The 17,536-nt window shown below is 42.9% G+C and overlaps 1 protein-coding gene across 1 annotated transcript in view; it reads left to right on the plus strand.

Moving 5' to 3' along the window:
- SYNM (synemin) overlaps positions 1–17,536 on the plus strand; it is a 48,836-nt gene that overhangs the window by 22,580 nt on the left and 8,720 nt on the right. Inside the window, exons 2-3 of the mRNA XM_072148583.1 lie at positions 10,667–10,791; positions 15,778–15,851. Coding sequence (XP_072004684.1) covers positions 10,667–10,791; positions 15,778–15,851 — 199 coding nt within the window. The remainder of the gene's footprint in view (positions 1–10,666; positions 10,792–15,777; positions 15,852–17,536) is intronic.

A 17,536-nucleotide genomic window follows, 5' to 3' on the forward strand; every position in this document is an offset into this window, starting at 1 on the left:
CCTTTTTTATTTTACGTTTATTTTTTTCATAACTCAGCGTCATCTCATCTGGCATAGCAGTGTGCTTTCATACTTGGCTATAAAATAGCCATAGCAATAGGATAGCATCGTTTGGTTTTAAAAACTAAAAAACACAAAAAAAAAACAAAAAAAAACAAAAAAACAAAAAAAAAAAATTCAAGTTATAACTCTCATTTTCAAAATGTTTAACCCGAGGGCTAGGGGTAGAGGACGAGGGCGGGGACGTGGGCGTCCAACTACTGCAGGGGTCAGAGGCCGTGGTCCTGGGCGGGGTGAGACACCACCTGCTTATGAGGGAGCAGGGGAACGCCGCAGAGCTACACTCCCTAGGTTCATGTCTGAAGTTACTGGGATTCGTGGTAGAGCACTGTTGAGGCCAGAACAGTGCGAACAGGTGATGTCGTGGATTGCCGACAATGCTTCGAGCAATTTGTCCACCAGTCAGTCTTCCACGCAGTCCACCCATGTCACCGAAATCGGCACTCCTCCAGCTCCTGCACCTCAGCCTCCTCCCCCCCAGTCTGCCCCCTCCCAGCAAAATTTGCCATTTGAACCGGCATACTCTGAGGAACTGTTTTCTGGACCCTTCCCACAGTCACAAACCACTTGTCCGGTTGCTGATGAGCAATTTTCCGATGCCCAGGTTTTCCACCAGTCGCAGTCTGTGGGTGATGATGACCTTGTTGACGTACTGGAAGAAGTGTGTAAAGAGGTGTCCGACGATGAGGAGACACGGTTGTCAGACAGTGGGGAAGTTGTTGTCAGGGCAGGAAGTCCGAGGGGGGAGCAGACTGAGGGATCGGAGGATGATGAGGTGACAGACCCAAGCTGGGTTGAGAGGCCGGGTGAACACAGTGCTTCTGAGACGGAGGAGAGTCCTCGACCAGAACAGGTTGGAAGAGGCAGTGGTGGGGCCAGACGGAGAGGCAGGGCCAGAGCTGGTGCATCAGCGCCAAATGTGTCAACTAGTGAAGCTCCCGTGGCGAGGGCTCCTGCGGCGAGGGCTAGATTTTCAGAAGTCTGGAGGTTCTTTAAGGAAACACCGGATGACCGACGGACTGTGGTGTGCCACATTTGCCAAACCAGGATCAGCAGGGGTTCCACCACTACTAGCTTAACTACAACCAGTATGCGCAGGCATATGAATGCTAAACACCCCACTCAGTGGCAACAAGCGCGTTCACCTCCGGCCGTGCACACCACTGCTCCTTCCCCTGTGTCAGCTGATAGTCAGCCCCCTGCCCAGGACCCTGCCACAAAAACCCCATCGTCGCCTCCACGATCCTCCACAGCATCCACCAGCGTTCAGCTCTCCATACCCCAGACGCTGGAGCGGAAACGCAAATATAGTGCAACCCACCCGCACGCCCAAGCCCTTAATGTGCACATCTCCAGATTGCTAAGCCTGGAGATGCTGCCCTATAGGCTAGTAGAGACCGAGGCCTTTCGCAGCCTCATGGCGGCGGCCGCCCCTCGGTATTCGGTCCCCAGCCGCCACTACTTTTCCCGATGTGCCGTCCCAGCCCTGCACCAGCACGTGTCAGACAACATAATCCGTGCCCTGACCAACGCCGTTTCTGACAAGGTCCACCTGACCACGGACACACGGACGAGTGCTGCCGGGCAGGGCCACTATATATCTCTGACGGCACATTGGGTTAACTTGGTGGAGGCTGGGACCGAGTGTGACCCTGCGGCTGGTCATATACTGCCGACGCCGAGGATTGCGGGGCCTACCTCGGTCCAGGTGTTTGAGGCCTACTATGCCTCCTCCTCCTCCCACCCCTCCTCCACCTCCTCCTCCGAACGACCATCCGTGGGCATGGCGCCATCAGTCGGTAGCTCTAGGCACAGCAGCAGTGCCGTCGCTAAGCGACAGCAGGCGGTGCTCAAACTGCTGAGCCTAGGCGATAAAAGGCACACCGCCCAAGAACTATTACAGGGCATCACGGCGCAGACTGATCTGTGGCTGGCACCGCTGAACCTGAAGCCAGGCATGGTTGTGTGTGACAACGGCCGTAACCTGGTGGCGGCTCTGCAACTCGGCAGACTGACACATGTGCCATGCCTGGCCCATGTGTTAAATCTGATAGTTCAGCGTTTCCTCAAGACATACCCCAATCTGTCTGATTTGCTCACGAAGGTGCGCCGCATCTGTGCGCATTTCAGGAAGTCCAGCACAGATGCTGCCACTCTCAGGGCAGCGCAGCGCCGCCTCCAACTGCCCGCTCACCGACTGTTGTGCGACGTGCCCACGAGGTGGAATTCAACACTGACCATGTTATCCAGAGTTTACCAGCAGCGCCGAGCGATTGTAGACTGCCAGATGTCAACTTCCACCAGAACTGGTAGTCAGGTCAGTCAGCTTCCTCAAGTCTACAATGAGGAGTGGACGTGGATGTCTGATATCTGTCAGGTGCTGAGTAACTTTGAGGAGTCAACACAGATGGTCAGTGGCGATGCCGCCATCATCAGCCTCACCATCCCGCTGCTTGGCCTGTTGAAAAACTCTCTGGTCAGCATGAAGTCGGAAGCTTTGCGCTCCTCACAAGAGACGGGGGAAGAAGATTCCCTTGTTGATAGCCAAAGCACCCTTAGGTCTGTTTCTCAGCGCATATCGGAGGAGGTGGAGGTGGAGGAGGAAGAGGAGGAGAATGTTGGCGAGACACAAGAGGGGACCATTGTTGAGTCCTTCACTGTTGAGCGTGTATGGGCAGAAGAAGAGGAATTGGAGGAGTTGGAGGAGGAGGAAATGGACAGTCAGGCCAGTGAGGGGAGCGAATTCTTACGCGTTGGTACTCTGGCGCATATGGCAGATTTCATGCTAGGCTGCCTATCCCGTGACCCTCGCGTTCAAAGAATTTATTCCAGCACCGATTACTGGGTGTTCACTCTCCTGGACCCACGGTACAAGCAAAATCTTTCCACTCTCATCCCTGGAGAGGAAAGGAGTGTGAGAATGCATGAATACCAGCAGGCCCTGGTGCACAAGCTGAAACAGTATTTCCCTTCTGACAGCGCTAGCGGCAGAGTGCGTAGTTCTGCGGGACAAGTAGCGAGGGAGAGTAGGCGAGCAGGCAGCTTGTCCAGCACTGGCAAGGGTACGCTTTACAAGGCTTTTGCCAGCTTTATGTCACCCCAGCAAGACACTGTCACCTGTCCCCAGTCTCGGCAGAGTAGGGCTGATCTTTACAGAAAGATGGTGAGGGAGTACGTAGCTGACCATACCATCGTCCTAAATGATCACACAGCTCCCTACAACTACTGGGTTTCAAAGCTGGACATGTGGCACGAACTGGCGCTGTACGTCTTGGAGGTTCTTGCCTGCCCTGCCGCTAGCGTCTTGTCCGAGCGGGTTTTCAGTGCAGCTGGTGGCATCATCACCGATAAGCGTACACGCCTGTCGACTGACAGCGCTGACAGGCTGACGCTTATCAAGATGAATAAAGCATGGATTTCTCCTAATTTCCAATCTCCAGCAGGTGAAGGAAGCTCAACCTGAATAATTTATCCACTCCTCCTCCTCCTCCTCATTTTCCTCCTTCTCCTGCTCTTTGTACAGTAAAGCAGAGGAAACTGGCTATTTTTTGACAGGGCCCACTGGCTCTACCTATAGTACTTTATGCATTTAATTTTTCTGGAGGGCCACCGACCCGGTCCTCTGTTTTAAACAATTTTTGGGAGTGCCACATACAGGCACTCAATCTATTCCATTTTTCTGGAGGGCCACCTACCTGCTCCTCTGGTTTAAAAACTTTTTTGGACTGCCACATACAGGCACTCAATCTATTCCATTTTTCTGGAGGGCCACCTACCTGCTCCTCTGGTTTAAAAACTTTTTTGGACTGCCACATACAGGCACTCAATCTATTCCATTTTTCTGGAGGGCCACCTACCTGCTCCTCTGGTTTAAAAACTTTTTTGGACTGCCACATACAGGCACTCAATCTATTCCATTTTTCTGGAGGGCCACCTACCTGCTCCTCTGGTTTAAAAACTTTTTTGGACTGCCACATACAGGCACTCAATCTATTCCATTTTTCTGGAGGGCCACCTACCTGCTCCTCTGGTTTGAAAAATTTTTTGGACTGCCACATACAGGCACTATCCAAATTGAATTGTCTCCATAGCAGCCTCCACACGTTGTCTCCATTGCTACCTCCAAAAGTCGTCCATATAGCTGCCTCCATACATCGTCCCTTTATCAAACGAGGTTTGTCAGGCCGAAATTTGGGTTGTTTTCATGGATTCCACATCAAAGTTGTTAACTTTGTCGCCACCCTGCTGTGTTATCCACAAAATACACTGGCAAACTTTTACCATTTACGGATATTATTTCAGCGCTTCTTGCGCATCTGTTTACATTCCCCTCACCCGCCATATCCCAAACTTATAAGAACGCTACTACACTTGATCTTATACAAAAGGTTCTTAGAAGTGCTGTTTGGGGAGTAGCCTAGAGACAGGGGCTTGGATTGGCGAAAGCTCGCCTGGCAGCGGAGCGCCAGCTCCATGCCAAGAACCAACTAACATAGTTTTAACTGCAGCACCTTTAATCTACTACTAGTTCACTGCCTCCATACATGCCCGCCTTATCAAACGTGCTGTGTCAGGCAGAATTTTGGGTTGTTTTCATGGCTTCCACAACAAACTTGTTAACTTTGTCGCCACCCTGCTGTGTAATCCACAAAATATACTGGCAAACTTTTACCATTTACGGATATTATTTCAGCGCTTCTTGCGCATCTGTTTACATTCCCCTCACCCGCCATATCCTAAACTTATAAGAACGCTACTACACTTGATCTTATACAAAAGGTTCTTAGAAGTGCTGTTTGGGGAGTAGCCTAGAGACAGGGGCTTGGATTGGCGAAAGCTCGCCTGGCAGCGGAGCGCCAGCTCCATGCCAAGAACCAACTAACATAGTTTTAACTGCAGCACCTTTAATCTACTACTAGTTCACTGCCTCCATACATGCCCGCCTTATCAAACGTGCTGTGTCAGGCAGAATTTTGGGTTGTTTTCATGGCTTCCACAACAAACTTGTTAACTTTGTCGCCACCCTGCTGTGTAATCCACAAAATATACTGGCAAACTTTTACCATTTACGGATATTATTTCAGCGCTTCTTGCGCATCTGTTTACATTCCCCTCACCCGCCATATCCTAAACTTATAAGAACGCTACTACACTTGATCTTATACAAAAGGTTCTTAGAAGTGCTGTTTGGGGAGTAGCCTAGAGACAGGGGCTTGGATTGGCGAAAGCTCGCCTTGCAGCGGAGCGCCAGCTCCATGCCAAGAACCAACTAACATAGTTTTAACTGCAGCACCTTTAATCTACTACTAGTTCACTGCCTCCATACATGCCCGCCTTATCAAACGTGCTGTGTCAGGCAGAATTTTGGGTTGTTTTCATGGCTTCCACAACAAACTTGTTAACTTTGTCGCCACCCTGCTGTGTAATCCACAAAATATACTGGCAAACTTTTACCATTTACGGATATTATTTCAGCGCTTCTTGCGCATCTGTTTACATTCCCCTCACCCGCCATATCCTAAACTTATAAGAACGCTACTACACTTGATCTTATACAAAAGGTTCTTAGAAGTGCTGTTTGGGGAGTAGCCTAGAGACAGGGGCTTGGATTGGCGAAAGCTCGCCTGGCAGCGGAGCGCCAGCTCCATGCCAAGAAACAACTAACATAGTTTTAACTGCAGCACCTTTAATCTACTACTAGTTCACTGCCTCCATACATGGTCCCCTTATCAAACGAGCTGTGTCAGGCAGAATTTTGGATTGTTTTCATGGCTTCCATGTTAACTTTGTCGCCACCCTGCTGTGTAATCCACAAAATATACTGGCAAACTTTTATCATGCACCGATATTATTTGAGCGCTTCTTGCTCACCTCCTTTGGTTCCTCTCTGCTACCCATTGGTTTGAAGCCTGAGTCCATTTAGGGTATGTCGCCATGCCACTCTCTAGCCTTCCGCTGCTGCCGCTGCCTCTGCATGCCGTCCCCTATAGTGTCAGGGTCAATTATTGGATGTTTTAGATGCTATCTAGCTTCATTCTGTCACTCTGTCATGGCCATGCTGTTGCCCATAATTTTGGCATAATGGTGCATTTAAGCAGCCTCAGAGGCATCCATGCATGCTGCCCCTGCTGTTTCCTGTCCATTTCCGTGGTGTTTCCATCCTTTTCTGAGGTTCCCAGGTGTTTGGCCAAGCTTCCCTGTGCAGAGCCTTGGTCCCCTTGAAAAATGCTCGAGTCTCCCATTGACTTCAATGGGGCTCGTTACTCGAAACGAGCACTCTAGCATCGGGAAAAGTTCGTCTCGAATAACGAGTACCCGAGCATTTTAGTGCTCGCTCATCTCTAGCCTGGATGCCTTTCTGGAGAGAAAAAATATCACGGGTTATGGGGATAAAACTTTATTTAATTCTTAAAGGTTGGACTTGATGGACTTGCTTCTTTTTCCAGCCTTGTATACTATGATAACTATGACATGAGTTTGGACATCCAACACCCTTATGATCAGATGTTTACATCAACCACTGGAACTGATAATACAACCTGATGCACAGCGCCATTCTGTGTTATGACCATGCTGGTTACAATTGATCAGCCATTTCCTGGACCAAAGCCAAGAATAAGTCATCTAAATATTTAACACAATTGATCTCAATAGCAAATTCTATTTATCCCAGTTAAACAGCAGCCACAATATATGTAATCAAATATATAAAGTATAACAACACCTAAGAAAAGCACATGAGTGAAATCTGGTTCATAGAAATCTCATTATACCGTTTAGTTAAAATTGAATTCATTTTATTTAATCATTACACTTATTTAAAAACAACAGTATGACAATATGATTTGTAAAATACAAACAGAAGTTAGGTTGTCCTCGGGAGTTCCACTAAAGCGTCCACACTCCACAGAAACACAGGAATATATCCAGATTACTGTCCACATATAAATTATTCAAAGATGTATTATAAAGTGCCAGTGCCCTGATATCCATACAAGAAATTTTATCACAAGAGATATTGTAAAGTGCCGGTGCAACAGTAAATAGCAGTACAGCCTGACATAAATATGTGGCTACAGTTTAAGTATTATGTGCCCTTTATGTATTTGTACGGAGATGGCAAAACTGGCTTACCCATGTTTCGTTTAGTGTGGGCGCTGGTATGTACCCATGTTTCGTTTAGTGTGGGCGCTGGTATGTACCAGCGCCCACACTAAACGAAACATGGGTAAGCCAGTTTTGCCATCTCCGTACAAATACATAAAGGGCACATAATACTTAAACTGTAGCCACATATTTATGTCAGGCTGTACTGCTATTTACTGTTGCACTGGCACTTTACAATATCTCTTGTGATAAAATTTCTTGTATGGATATCAGGGCACTGGCACTTTATAATACATCTTTGAATAATTTATATGTGGACAGTAATCTGGATATATTCCTGTGTTTCTGTGGAGTGTGGACGCTTTAGTGGAACTCCCGAGGACAACCTAACTTCTGTTTGTATTTTACAAATCATATTGTCATACTGTTGTTTTTAAATAAGTGTAATGATTAAATAAAATGAATTCAATTTTAACTAAACGGTATAATGAGATTTCTATGAACCAGATTTCACTCATGTGCTTTTCTTAGGTGTTGTTAAGGTTTAATAGAGTGGGTTCGCATAAATTTATGAACAAATGATACGACTTAATTTTGTGCTAACTTTTTGGCTTGGTGAAATATATAAAGTAGAAGTAAAAGCTGGATAAACCAGTAAATAAACAAAAAACAGCACATCCATGTTCTACATCCATGGCTACTTTTTACCAGCTGTCAAGATTATTATATGCAAGTCATGAGATTATTTAATGCAAGTCATGTTCTGTATGTCCAGACCCATGGTACACTGATATATCTACACTGTAAATAGTGCCACTATAAAAGTAAATTCTAGCATGACGAGTGTTGTAGTTCACTACATAGACAGAACACCAGTACAAGCCTATGCTGCTGTCCATGTTCTATAGCACTATATAATGGATAATTAAATAGTTTAGGTCATACAATATTTTTGACCATGTGTATGCTTTTGTTTTCCGTCTGAAGAATTTTTAATGGGGATAATGGGGTTATTGTAATTCTTGAAATTCAGATGATCTCTCCCCTCTGGCAGTCGCTGCTGGCGGGTAATCACCGCACCCCCCATGCATCTTCTGGCACTGCCTCTGTCCAGTTATTTGGATTAAGTTTTCATTACAGAAATGAGTCATGTCAAAAAAACTTAGGACAATTCCTAATTGTGTTCAATCAGTCAGGAGAAGAGGTGGTCATCCTGCGCTTCACTAATTTTGATGTACATATTCTCAGTGGAGGTGATGTATCATTGTTATTTTGTTGTGTTTGGCATTTCTTTGGCGCAGTTGTGGTGCAAATGTTGCACTTTCCATTGCACCAAATGAACAGTGCAAAGTCACTTTGGATAGACCCTGCTTGCACCTATGTAAGTACAATGTGGTAATACATTGTTACTACAAAGTAGATAGGTACACTAGATAGGAACAATGGGGGAGATTTATCATATGCCGGAGCTCATACTACAAAGGATAATGAAAGCCCTGCCCCTCCAGGAAGCGACCAGTGCCCACAGATATGTCAGCTGCTAGCTGATGTAGTTTTGAGCAAAAATCAGGGTGAACGTCAAGATGTTGCCCATGTACGGGGAAGGACACGCTGCTCCGACCCACTCCACCATCAGCCATGACCCCCTTCACGCCCCCTTGACGTAGAGCTGGCTAAAGGGGGTAATAATTGCAATGCCTGGCGATACACGAGGTCTGATAAATGTCCCCCGTATGTCATGTTACTATGGGGCTCTTAAATGTTATGTATACAGGGTACTATGTGATCTGCTGTCTATTTGAATGTTTACGCATATGTACATGGGTAAATATTGTATTTGTACCTCTTGGTATATATATTTTTGTTGCTTGAAAGATAACAGTGTTTCATTACCTGTATGTAGATATGTGTGTTGTGTTCTATTCACATGGTGAGAAATGAATGATGACTTTATACACCAAAAAAAATTAGTTTTTTTCCCTCTAAACTGAAATCGTTTTACCTTAAAATCATTGACCACTTATCAAAAATGTTAACAGTGCAAGGATAAGACCATTGTAGGGTCACTCATTATTTACTCACCCTGATAAAGTTTCCCGTTTGCTAGCAGGAACTGTGGGTCACATGACCCGTGGGCAGCAGGACTTCTGGCGGTTGAAGGGGGCCATGCAATAATTACTGTATGCATTTCTTCTCCATCTCATATCATTGTGGGGGTGGTATGTGGATGTCCTTAACCTGCCCCCCAGTCACTGATATTATGGCGATTATTACAGAGGTAGTGTTGATACTATAATGACTGCATGGCTCCCTCCATCCACCAGAAGCCAGTCGGATATGGGACATCACAGAAAGGGCTCACGTGGGTGATCCTATGAAGATCTTATACTTACCCTGTAAAAAAGGGACCATGACTAACTCGTTAAGACAAAACGCCTAGGCGTCCGTTTGCTGCTAGAAATGTCGATATGGATTTTTAAAATGATTAATTAAAGGAAACTGAATTTACACGCATCCTCCGTGGCTGAATTTCTCTTGGTTTTTTGGTTTACCCTGTTAAAAATGGTCAACTTCTTAAACTGATTTTTTGGGGCTGTTAAAGGTCAATCCAATCCTGCTTTCTGGAAAAGGGGCTAGCAGAATGCAAAACCAAAAAAATAAAATCCCAATTTTTTTGTACATAGGCTGAAATGTGTCAACATTGTCAACTTTTATTTGTCGGATGACCCCCTGCCCAAGGGTTTACAGTCACTGCCTAGATTATTTCAATATACTATTTGTCTTCCGGATAAGGTGTTACATCTCCCTCTTCCACTTTGATGCTCGGCTGAGGAGAACATGTATGCTGAATGGGAGAGGAAATTGCTAATTGTGGCTATCAATAACTGACACATATACTGTTTGACATATAAATGAATAATGCTGGAGTTGCTCTTCATAAAGATCTAGTTGTTCACCACTTGAAATATGACTTCAGTCAGTAGTTTGTTGATGCTCAACAAGCAACAGTGTCTATGGTGATTTCATCAAAGCTAACTGAGATAACATTAGAAAGGGCAACAGTGGGCGAGATAAAAACTGAAGCCAAAACTTATATCTGGATTAATGTAAAGTACAGAGAAAAGCAGATGTGATAAGCACAGACACAGATACTTCATCAATGTAGGAATGAGCAATGATAATAACGAAAATCTTTATTTAGTTTCATCATATTCGGAAGCACTTTACAGATCCGAAGTACATATAAAAACATAGTAAGACATTACAGAGGAATAGCATTGTCATATCACACAATAGGACTAATAGTCCTGTCCACAAGAGCTCACAATCTATGAACCTCAGCCCTATTGGCACTTGCCCAGGTCTCTCTTTTTCTCTGTATAAGTAATGCTCTTTTTTTGCGCCATTTATGCATTCGGAGCTTGATAGTGATAGTGCTATTGAATATTATTTCACCCTAATAAATGAATAATATTATTGTCACATTTTTTTCCTGCAGATCATAATAGAAGAGTTGGAGAATGAAAAACGGTCAATCACATTAACTATCACCGAGCGTCTGAAAGATTATCACGACCTCACGCAAGTAAAAACAGGACTCAGCCTTGAGGTGGCTGCTTATAGGTAATGTGAATTATCAATACCGTATCACTGAGCCATCGTTGCTATAGACCAAATAACTTTTTCTTTTAACCTTATTAGTTGACCACGAAATATCATACAAAGAAGATATGCCCCATCAATACATTTAGAAAAATCGGATAATTTAGCGTAAATATAGTTGCATAGACAGATTGGATGGTACGGATACACTGACTAGCAAATAGGATCATCAAAAAGCACTTCACTAATCCTTAGTATTCAATTGACCTTCCATTCCCTATTGACTTCAGTGTACATAAGGATGCCATCTATTACACTTCTGTAATACTAGCAAAAAAAAGACGTTGTCTCATGCGCTATTTTTTTCCACTATTTGACAACGGAAGGGGGAATGGACCCTGAAATACGCAGGTGTGAACTGAGCCTAATAATAGTTGTCAATAGTTTTTATATACCTTGTTCGGTTGAGTAACCACATAAAGGGTCATTTAACTTCGAATTTTCTCCTATTTTTATTTTATTTTTGAGACTTTTTTTGGGGCACATTTGATATATTTGTGCCTTAATTTACAACTTTTCCACTCGCCTAGCAAAACTGGGCCCTGACAATTTTTCAGTGTTGTGCCTGATATATCTTTAAAATCCAGAAGGGAACAAATAAAAAAGACACACTTTTGGCGCAAATTGAGGTTAAAAAGTCGCAAATAAACTCCAGTCCTAAGCAGGCATAGGAAAAACTTTAAAAGAAGTTGAAGAAGAGTTTGAAACTTTTGTGCGACTTATGAAAATAAAGTTGCAAAAACCCAATAGACACAGCTGCCTGATATATCAACCTCTACGATAAATCAAACAAGTCCAAAAGTTGGAAAAAAACAAGAAAAGACACACACAAATGTCCCGACTAAGGATAAATGACCCCCATAGAGTTCTAGGCCTTGTTTACTTTAATGGATGAGTAATGTGTTGGAAAGCTCTGGATAGCCCAACGTTCATTTCCAATGAAAAACCATTGCGTGAAGGTAGACCAAACAACCATATTTCATTGTTATTTATGTTATGGCATATACTGGAAGGTAATCTATAAGAGATTTAAGAGGTTCTGAGGTGTATGGCAAAGTCATTATTTGACTAATTGCTAAAATGAACTTAATGCCCTCCAAACCCTTTTATGTACAGGAAAGAATTTCCTATACACAGTGTGACTTAGAAATGCATACCCTTGCCTTTATATGTACAGGAAGCTCCATGATATATTGTCGTGTCAGGCAATGGCTGCTTTAATCCATTAATAGAATAAAATATGCTTGTTTTATTCTTAGCTCCTTTATGGTTATTAGCTAAATGGATTCCAGAATGTTATATCATCAGGTGCTATGTGACAGAAGAGGTTCCTGCAACATTACTCCATAGTTAATAGCCACACGCAATGAAGGATACATTCGGGTCATTTGACATGGAGAGTTTTCAGGAAAAACACAGCATTTTTGTGGCAGTGTTTATGATATATATATATATATATATATATATATATATATTTATATTTTCACATATAAATTACTATATGGACCCGATTTAGTGATCACTTGATTGCTGCTATATCTATCATATTTCTATGGATATAATGCTGACCGCTGCACTATTATATCCTCAAACTATGTAGCAGCAGAAAAGGGACAAAAGATGCGGTTCCCATAGCACGCCAGGGAATTTTTTTTGTCCTAAGTCACACTTTTCTCCACCCTCAAACAGTATAATTATCCCTTAATGCCTACCATCTCCCCCTCAGAAATTTTTATTACCTCGAGCTCCAAGTCAGATTGTGGTCTCCTTCTCCTCCGCACATTGTTGCCCTGCGCAGCTCCACTCTTATTGTGCCCCCCAGCAACTTTCCCTCTTATTGTCCCCAGCTACCAGTTTCCCCTCTCATTGTACTCCTCACAGCAGCTCCCCCTTTTATTGTGTCACTAAGAAGTTCCTCCTCTTGTGACCCCATCAGCTCTGCCTCTTATTGTGCCCCCATCAGCTCTCCCTCTCTTTGTGACCCCATCAGCTCTCCCTCTCTTTGTGACCCCATCAGCTCTCCCTCTCTTTGTGACCCCATCAGCTCTCCCTCTCTTTGTGACCCCATCAGCTCTCCCTCTCTTTGTGACCCCATCAGTTCTCCCTCTCTTTGTGACCCCATCAGCTCTCCCTCTCTTTGTGACCCCATCAGCTCTCCCTCTCTTTGTGACCCCATCAGCTCTCCCTCTCTTTGTGACCCCATCAGCTCTCCCTCTCTTTGCGACCCCCACCTTTTTTTCTTGCTGCTGCTTAATCCAAAAATAATAAACACAAATACTTACCTCTCCTCAATTCACTTCTTTTTCTGCGTGTAATACTGAAGGCAGCAGGCAGATGAGAACAATAATAATAATCTTTATTTATATAGCGCCATCAAATTCTTTAGCGCTTTACAGATCCTGGGGAACATACAAATATAATAATACATTACAGAATAACAACATAACTCATTTAAAAGAATAGGAGTGAGGGTCCTGCTCATAAGAGCTTACAGTCAATGTGGATGAGGGGGATGACACAAGAGGTATAAGAGCTTGTATAATGGTCCAGCTTTATAAAGGAACAGAATGAAAATAATTCAATAAATAAAAATGCTGCTGCTTGAACCAGCAATCAGATGACATTTTTTATACAAAGTCAAAAGTCAGTGGGACTTCAGAGAAGTATTTTACGGATAACAGACATGGGAGTACTCAGAACTGATTAATAAAGAGTTATAGTTTTGCATGCAGTTGGCAAGTCTGATAGGCCTGCCTAAATAAATGAGTTTTAAGAGAATGTTTTAAGCATTGGGATTGGGTATTAGTCTGATAGACTGGGGTAGGGCATTCCAGAGAATTGATGCAGCTCTGGAGACGTGCGTGGGAAGTTGGAATTAAGGAAGAGAATAATCTAAGATCACTGGCGGATCGAAGAGCACGGGTTGGGCGATAGACTGACATGAGAGAAGAGAGATAGGGAGGTACAGCATTATGAAGAGCTTTGTGGATGAGGGTTATAAATTTGAACTGTATTGGGAAGGAAACTGCAGATGACATCATCACACTGCTACACACAGCAGAAGCACAGAGATAATGTAGAGAGCTGACGACTCTCTGTATTATCTCTGTGCAACATAACCACATGTACTGTTTCTCTGAAATTACGACCTGTGCCAAAAATCGGCCCTTGCATGATTTTTCTGGATTTTTGGAGTATTCTTCATATAAAAGCCTTACTCCAAAAATAAGACCTTATAACATTTCACTACAAAAAGTGTCCAGGCCGCTATACATGTAAAAAAATGTAAATAGAATAATGCAGGACAGATACAGTAGGCTCTTCATGGAGGAAAACACTCAACCCTAAAAATGCTTGTGTCACCAGGGGGAGCCAGCCACTACACACACCTGCCATGGAAGCAACTGGAACGGCAAGGGGCCGGAAAGTGATTGGCCCTTCCCAGGAAGATGCACATCTGTGTGATAGAGCCAATCCACAACGTTAATGATTAAGGGTCTAAGGTAGTCTGGTAAGGTGATTCTTTTCAGGGTGCCAAAAGACAAAAAAAGAAAAAAACATATTGATGTTTTTTTCCCAAAATTGCTATTTCTCTGATGGGCAAAGGTCACTTAGCACAAACCACTAAAAATGTGGCAAGCATATTTGTGGCCAAGGGAAATTAATATCAAAATTCAATCCTAAACCCTAAATGCTATTTACACGGCCCTAAATCTGGAATCATAATGTACAGCACTAAAGCTGAGAAGTGCAGGAAATGGATATGTCTTCTTGTTTGTAGGTATCTTGTTTTAAATGCTATTTATTAAGCTAATTTATTTATATGCTCTGTCAGTGATAGAGATGCATGAGACAAATGTAAATTGAATCTGCCCCTCTCTCCCACCACCTGTCCTCAGGGTCACGTTACATTTCCAATGGCTCCCTTTCCCGCAGGGTGTGGTTGGTATGTTGGCTCTTATTTTTTATTCACACCTCACATACTGAAAAAACATTATCTCACGTCAGAGCGAAGCGGTGAGTCAGTTTCCGAATCCCAGCAGGATGGTGTCAAATATGAGTCTGCTTTTATTTTGGGTCTACAATCTCAGGAGCTTAGAGCTTCAGATTAGTTGTGAGCCCCCGCTGCCACATGTGTGCTGTCCTGCTGCTTATATAGCCTTCTCTATGGCTGTACAAAGTCCTGACAACAGCAGCCAGATCTTCCACACCATCTGTCCAATCACTTAGCGGTTGGAACACGGTGCCCCATTACACAATGCTTTATACATTCTAGGAGGGATTACAAAATGAAAATGGGTTCAAAAACTTACATTGCTTAACCCTTGATTTACTAAAAATCTACCACCAGGATCAAGGATTTTAAGACAAGCACACTGACATACTTATGTGTGCCCCCTCGCCAGGATCCACTCTTCTTTAATCTTCTTATGCCCTTGTTTGTTTTTTTAAACGGCTTTTAAAATTATGCAAATGAGCCTCAGGCTCATTTGCATCACTTTAAAAGCCTTTTTTCTAATAAAAAAAAACCAGGGCATAAGAAGTTAAAAAAAGAACAGATCCTGCCAGAGGGGGTACACACCAGTATGTCAGTGTGCTTGGTTTACACTCCTTCATCCTGGCAGTAGATGTCCTTTAATGAATCTGACAATGGCTCCAAAGACAGATAGACCGGCGTAAGGAGTTGGTCTAATTATACATTGTCTGAATGTTAGAGCTGGCATTGCTTTCCTTATTTCTTTCTGGAGAAGGAAACACTTTGCTTTGATAAGTTATATTACAAAGTTTCATGTATTGGCTTGTTAATGCAAATTCTGTTAAAAAGTTAATGAATATTAATTCCTTTTCTCAAGGGATGAATTTTCTGCAGGTGAACAAAGCATATCACTGTACATGTTATACTTTTGTATCTTACTTTTAATTATCAGTTCTTTCTCTCTATTATAGGGCACTGCTGGAGGCAGAAAGCAAAAAGGGCACAGTAATCTGGACTGAACATTCAGTGAGGGACAGGCCTGCAGGTAGGAATTGCTCTGACAAATCAACAATATGCAGTACTAGTCTCAGGGGAAAAAAGATTTGGGACTACTGCTCTTCAAGACCAAAAGTATATGGGCAACACCATTTATGAGTTATAAAACAATGTGCATACATATTACCTCGCCCCCTATGCAAGAGGTTGTCCAGTGATAGCGGCTAACTTGATGAACAGTGGGGGTCTCAGTTGGACCCCAGTTGGACCCCATGTGCCTGGCTGCTAAATTCCACTCTTTTGGCATGCCAGGGTGGTATGACGGACCCCTGTTCTCATCACTGAGACACCCACCGATCAACAAGTTAGCCTGGTTATAGGGGCTAGCTTGTGAAGGACAACTGTTAGTAGTAGTCAAGTTTAGTGCACCTCTATTCCACACTAAACTTGCAGTACTTGCTAAGGCCATAGCATGAAAATAGCACCAAGCATTTTTTTCTTTCTTATCAAGCTGTAAAATAATACTATTACAATGCTTGGCACTGCACACAGTGATGGCAGGTTAGACATTTGGTGACATATCCAAAAAGTGATATATGACTTTGCTGTAAAAAAGACTTTGTAAAATCCAGTTGAATACTAATGTTTTTCAATGACAATGTCATAGCTGCTTGGTTGCTCTTATCCGCTTGTTAGAAATGAGGATATTGAAGAACTCACTGTATATTAATAGTGCTCAAATACACTTGCACTACAATGTATATAGATGCACACTTCTTATTTGCACTTGATACACAAGTATAGTGTGTTGAAAGATATAGTGGATATATGTCTGCTTGCTGACTATTAGGGCTACCAGAGATTGGGAGTACAGGGGGATAATAATAATAATAATACTTTATTATCCCAAACGGGAACTTAAAGTGTCACATCCGCAATACATCAATCAACAAGACATCACATATATAAAAAACTCACATAAAAAAACATAAAAAAACACATATAACATAGAACAGAAAAAAACACCAATAAACGTAAATATAAATTTCACTTGAGATTCAATAAATAATTAATTAAATGAATTATAAAAAGTAATAAAATAGTACCCTTCTTTCCAATAATCATACATTCTAAAACTTCCCTATTTTACCCCTAATTGCGGTATTTGACAGCTCGAGAGCCGCCGGTATAAAAGCCGTCCATTTAAAATTAAGCACAGTTGCACTTGCTAAACCATTACTTTACTTATTTCTATGGGATCTATGGATCAGTCCTCCTTGTATGATGTCCCTGAGACAGTGGCATAACTAGGAAAGGCTGGGTCCCTACGGCAGACTTCTACAAAGTATATTTTACAAAAATATATACATAATTTTACACACACATTTATACACTCATATATACAAACATTTACTCTTTCTACTTATATACACACACATAAACTTATACACCACACACATAGCGTATGCATTCACTAAGGCAGTCTTCTAATCCTAGTGTCAGAGGCAACAGATGTACTTTAATGCAGCCAACATGGAGGAAGTAGACAGCAGGAAGTAGAGATCAGATATTCCTGTCCTGTCACCCCTTCCCCAAACATTTCTTATCTTAGGTGTTGGAATATCTAGAAGGTGTGTCCTGTTATATACATATTACTGTGCTATGTGCAGTATAATATGTATATAATGGTGCACATGCTCCATTCTTTACATTAGCAGCTCATATGTGTTGGAA

The sequence above is a fragment of the Engystomops pustulosus genome, chromosome 4 (genome assembly GCF_040894005.1).
Source record: "Engystomops pustulosus chromosome 4, aEngPut4.maternal, whole genome shotgun sequence".
NCBI classification, from domain to species: domain Eukaryota; kingdom Metazoa; phylum Chordata; class Amphibia; order Anura; family Leptodactylidae; genus Engystomops; species Engystomops pustulosus.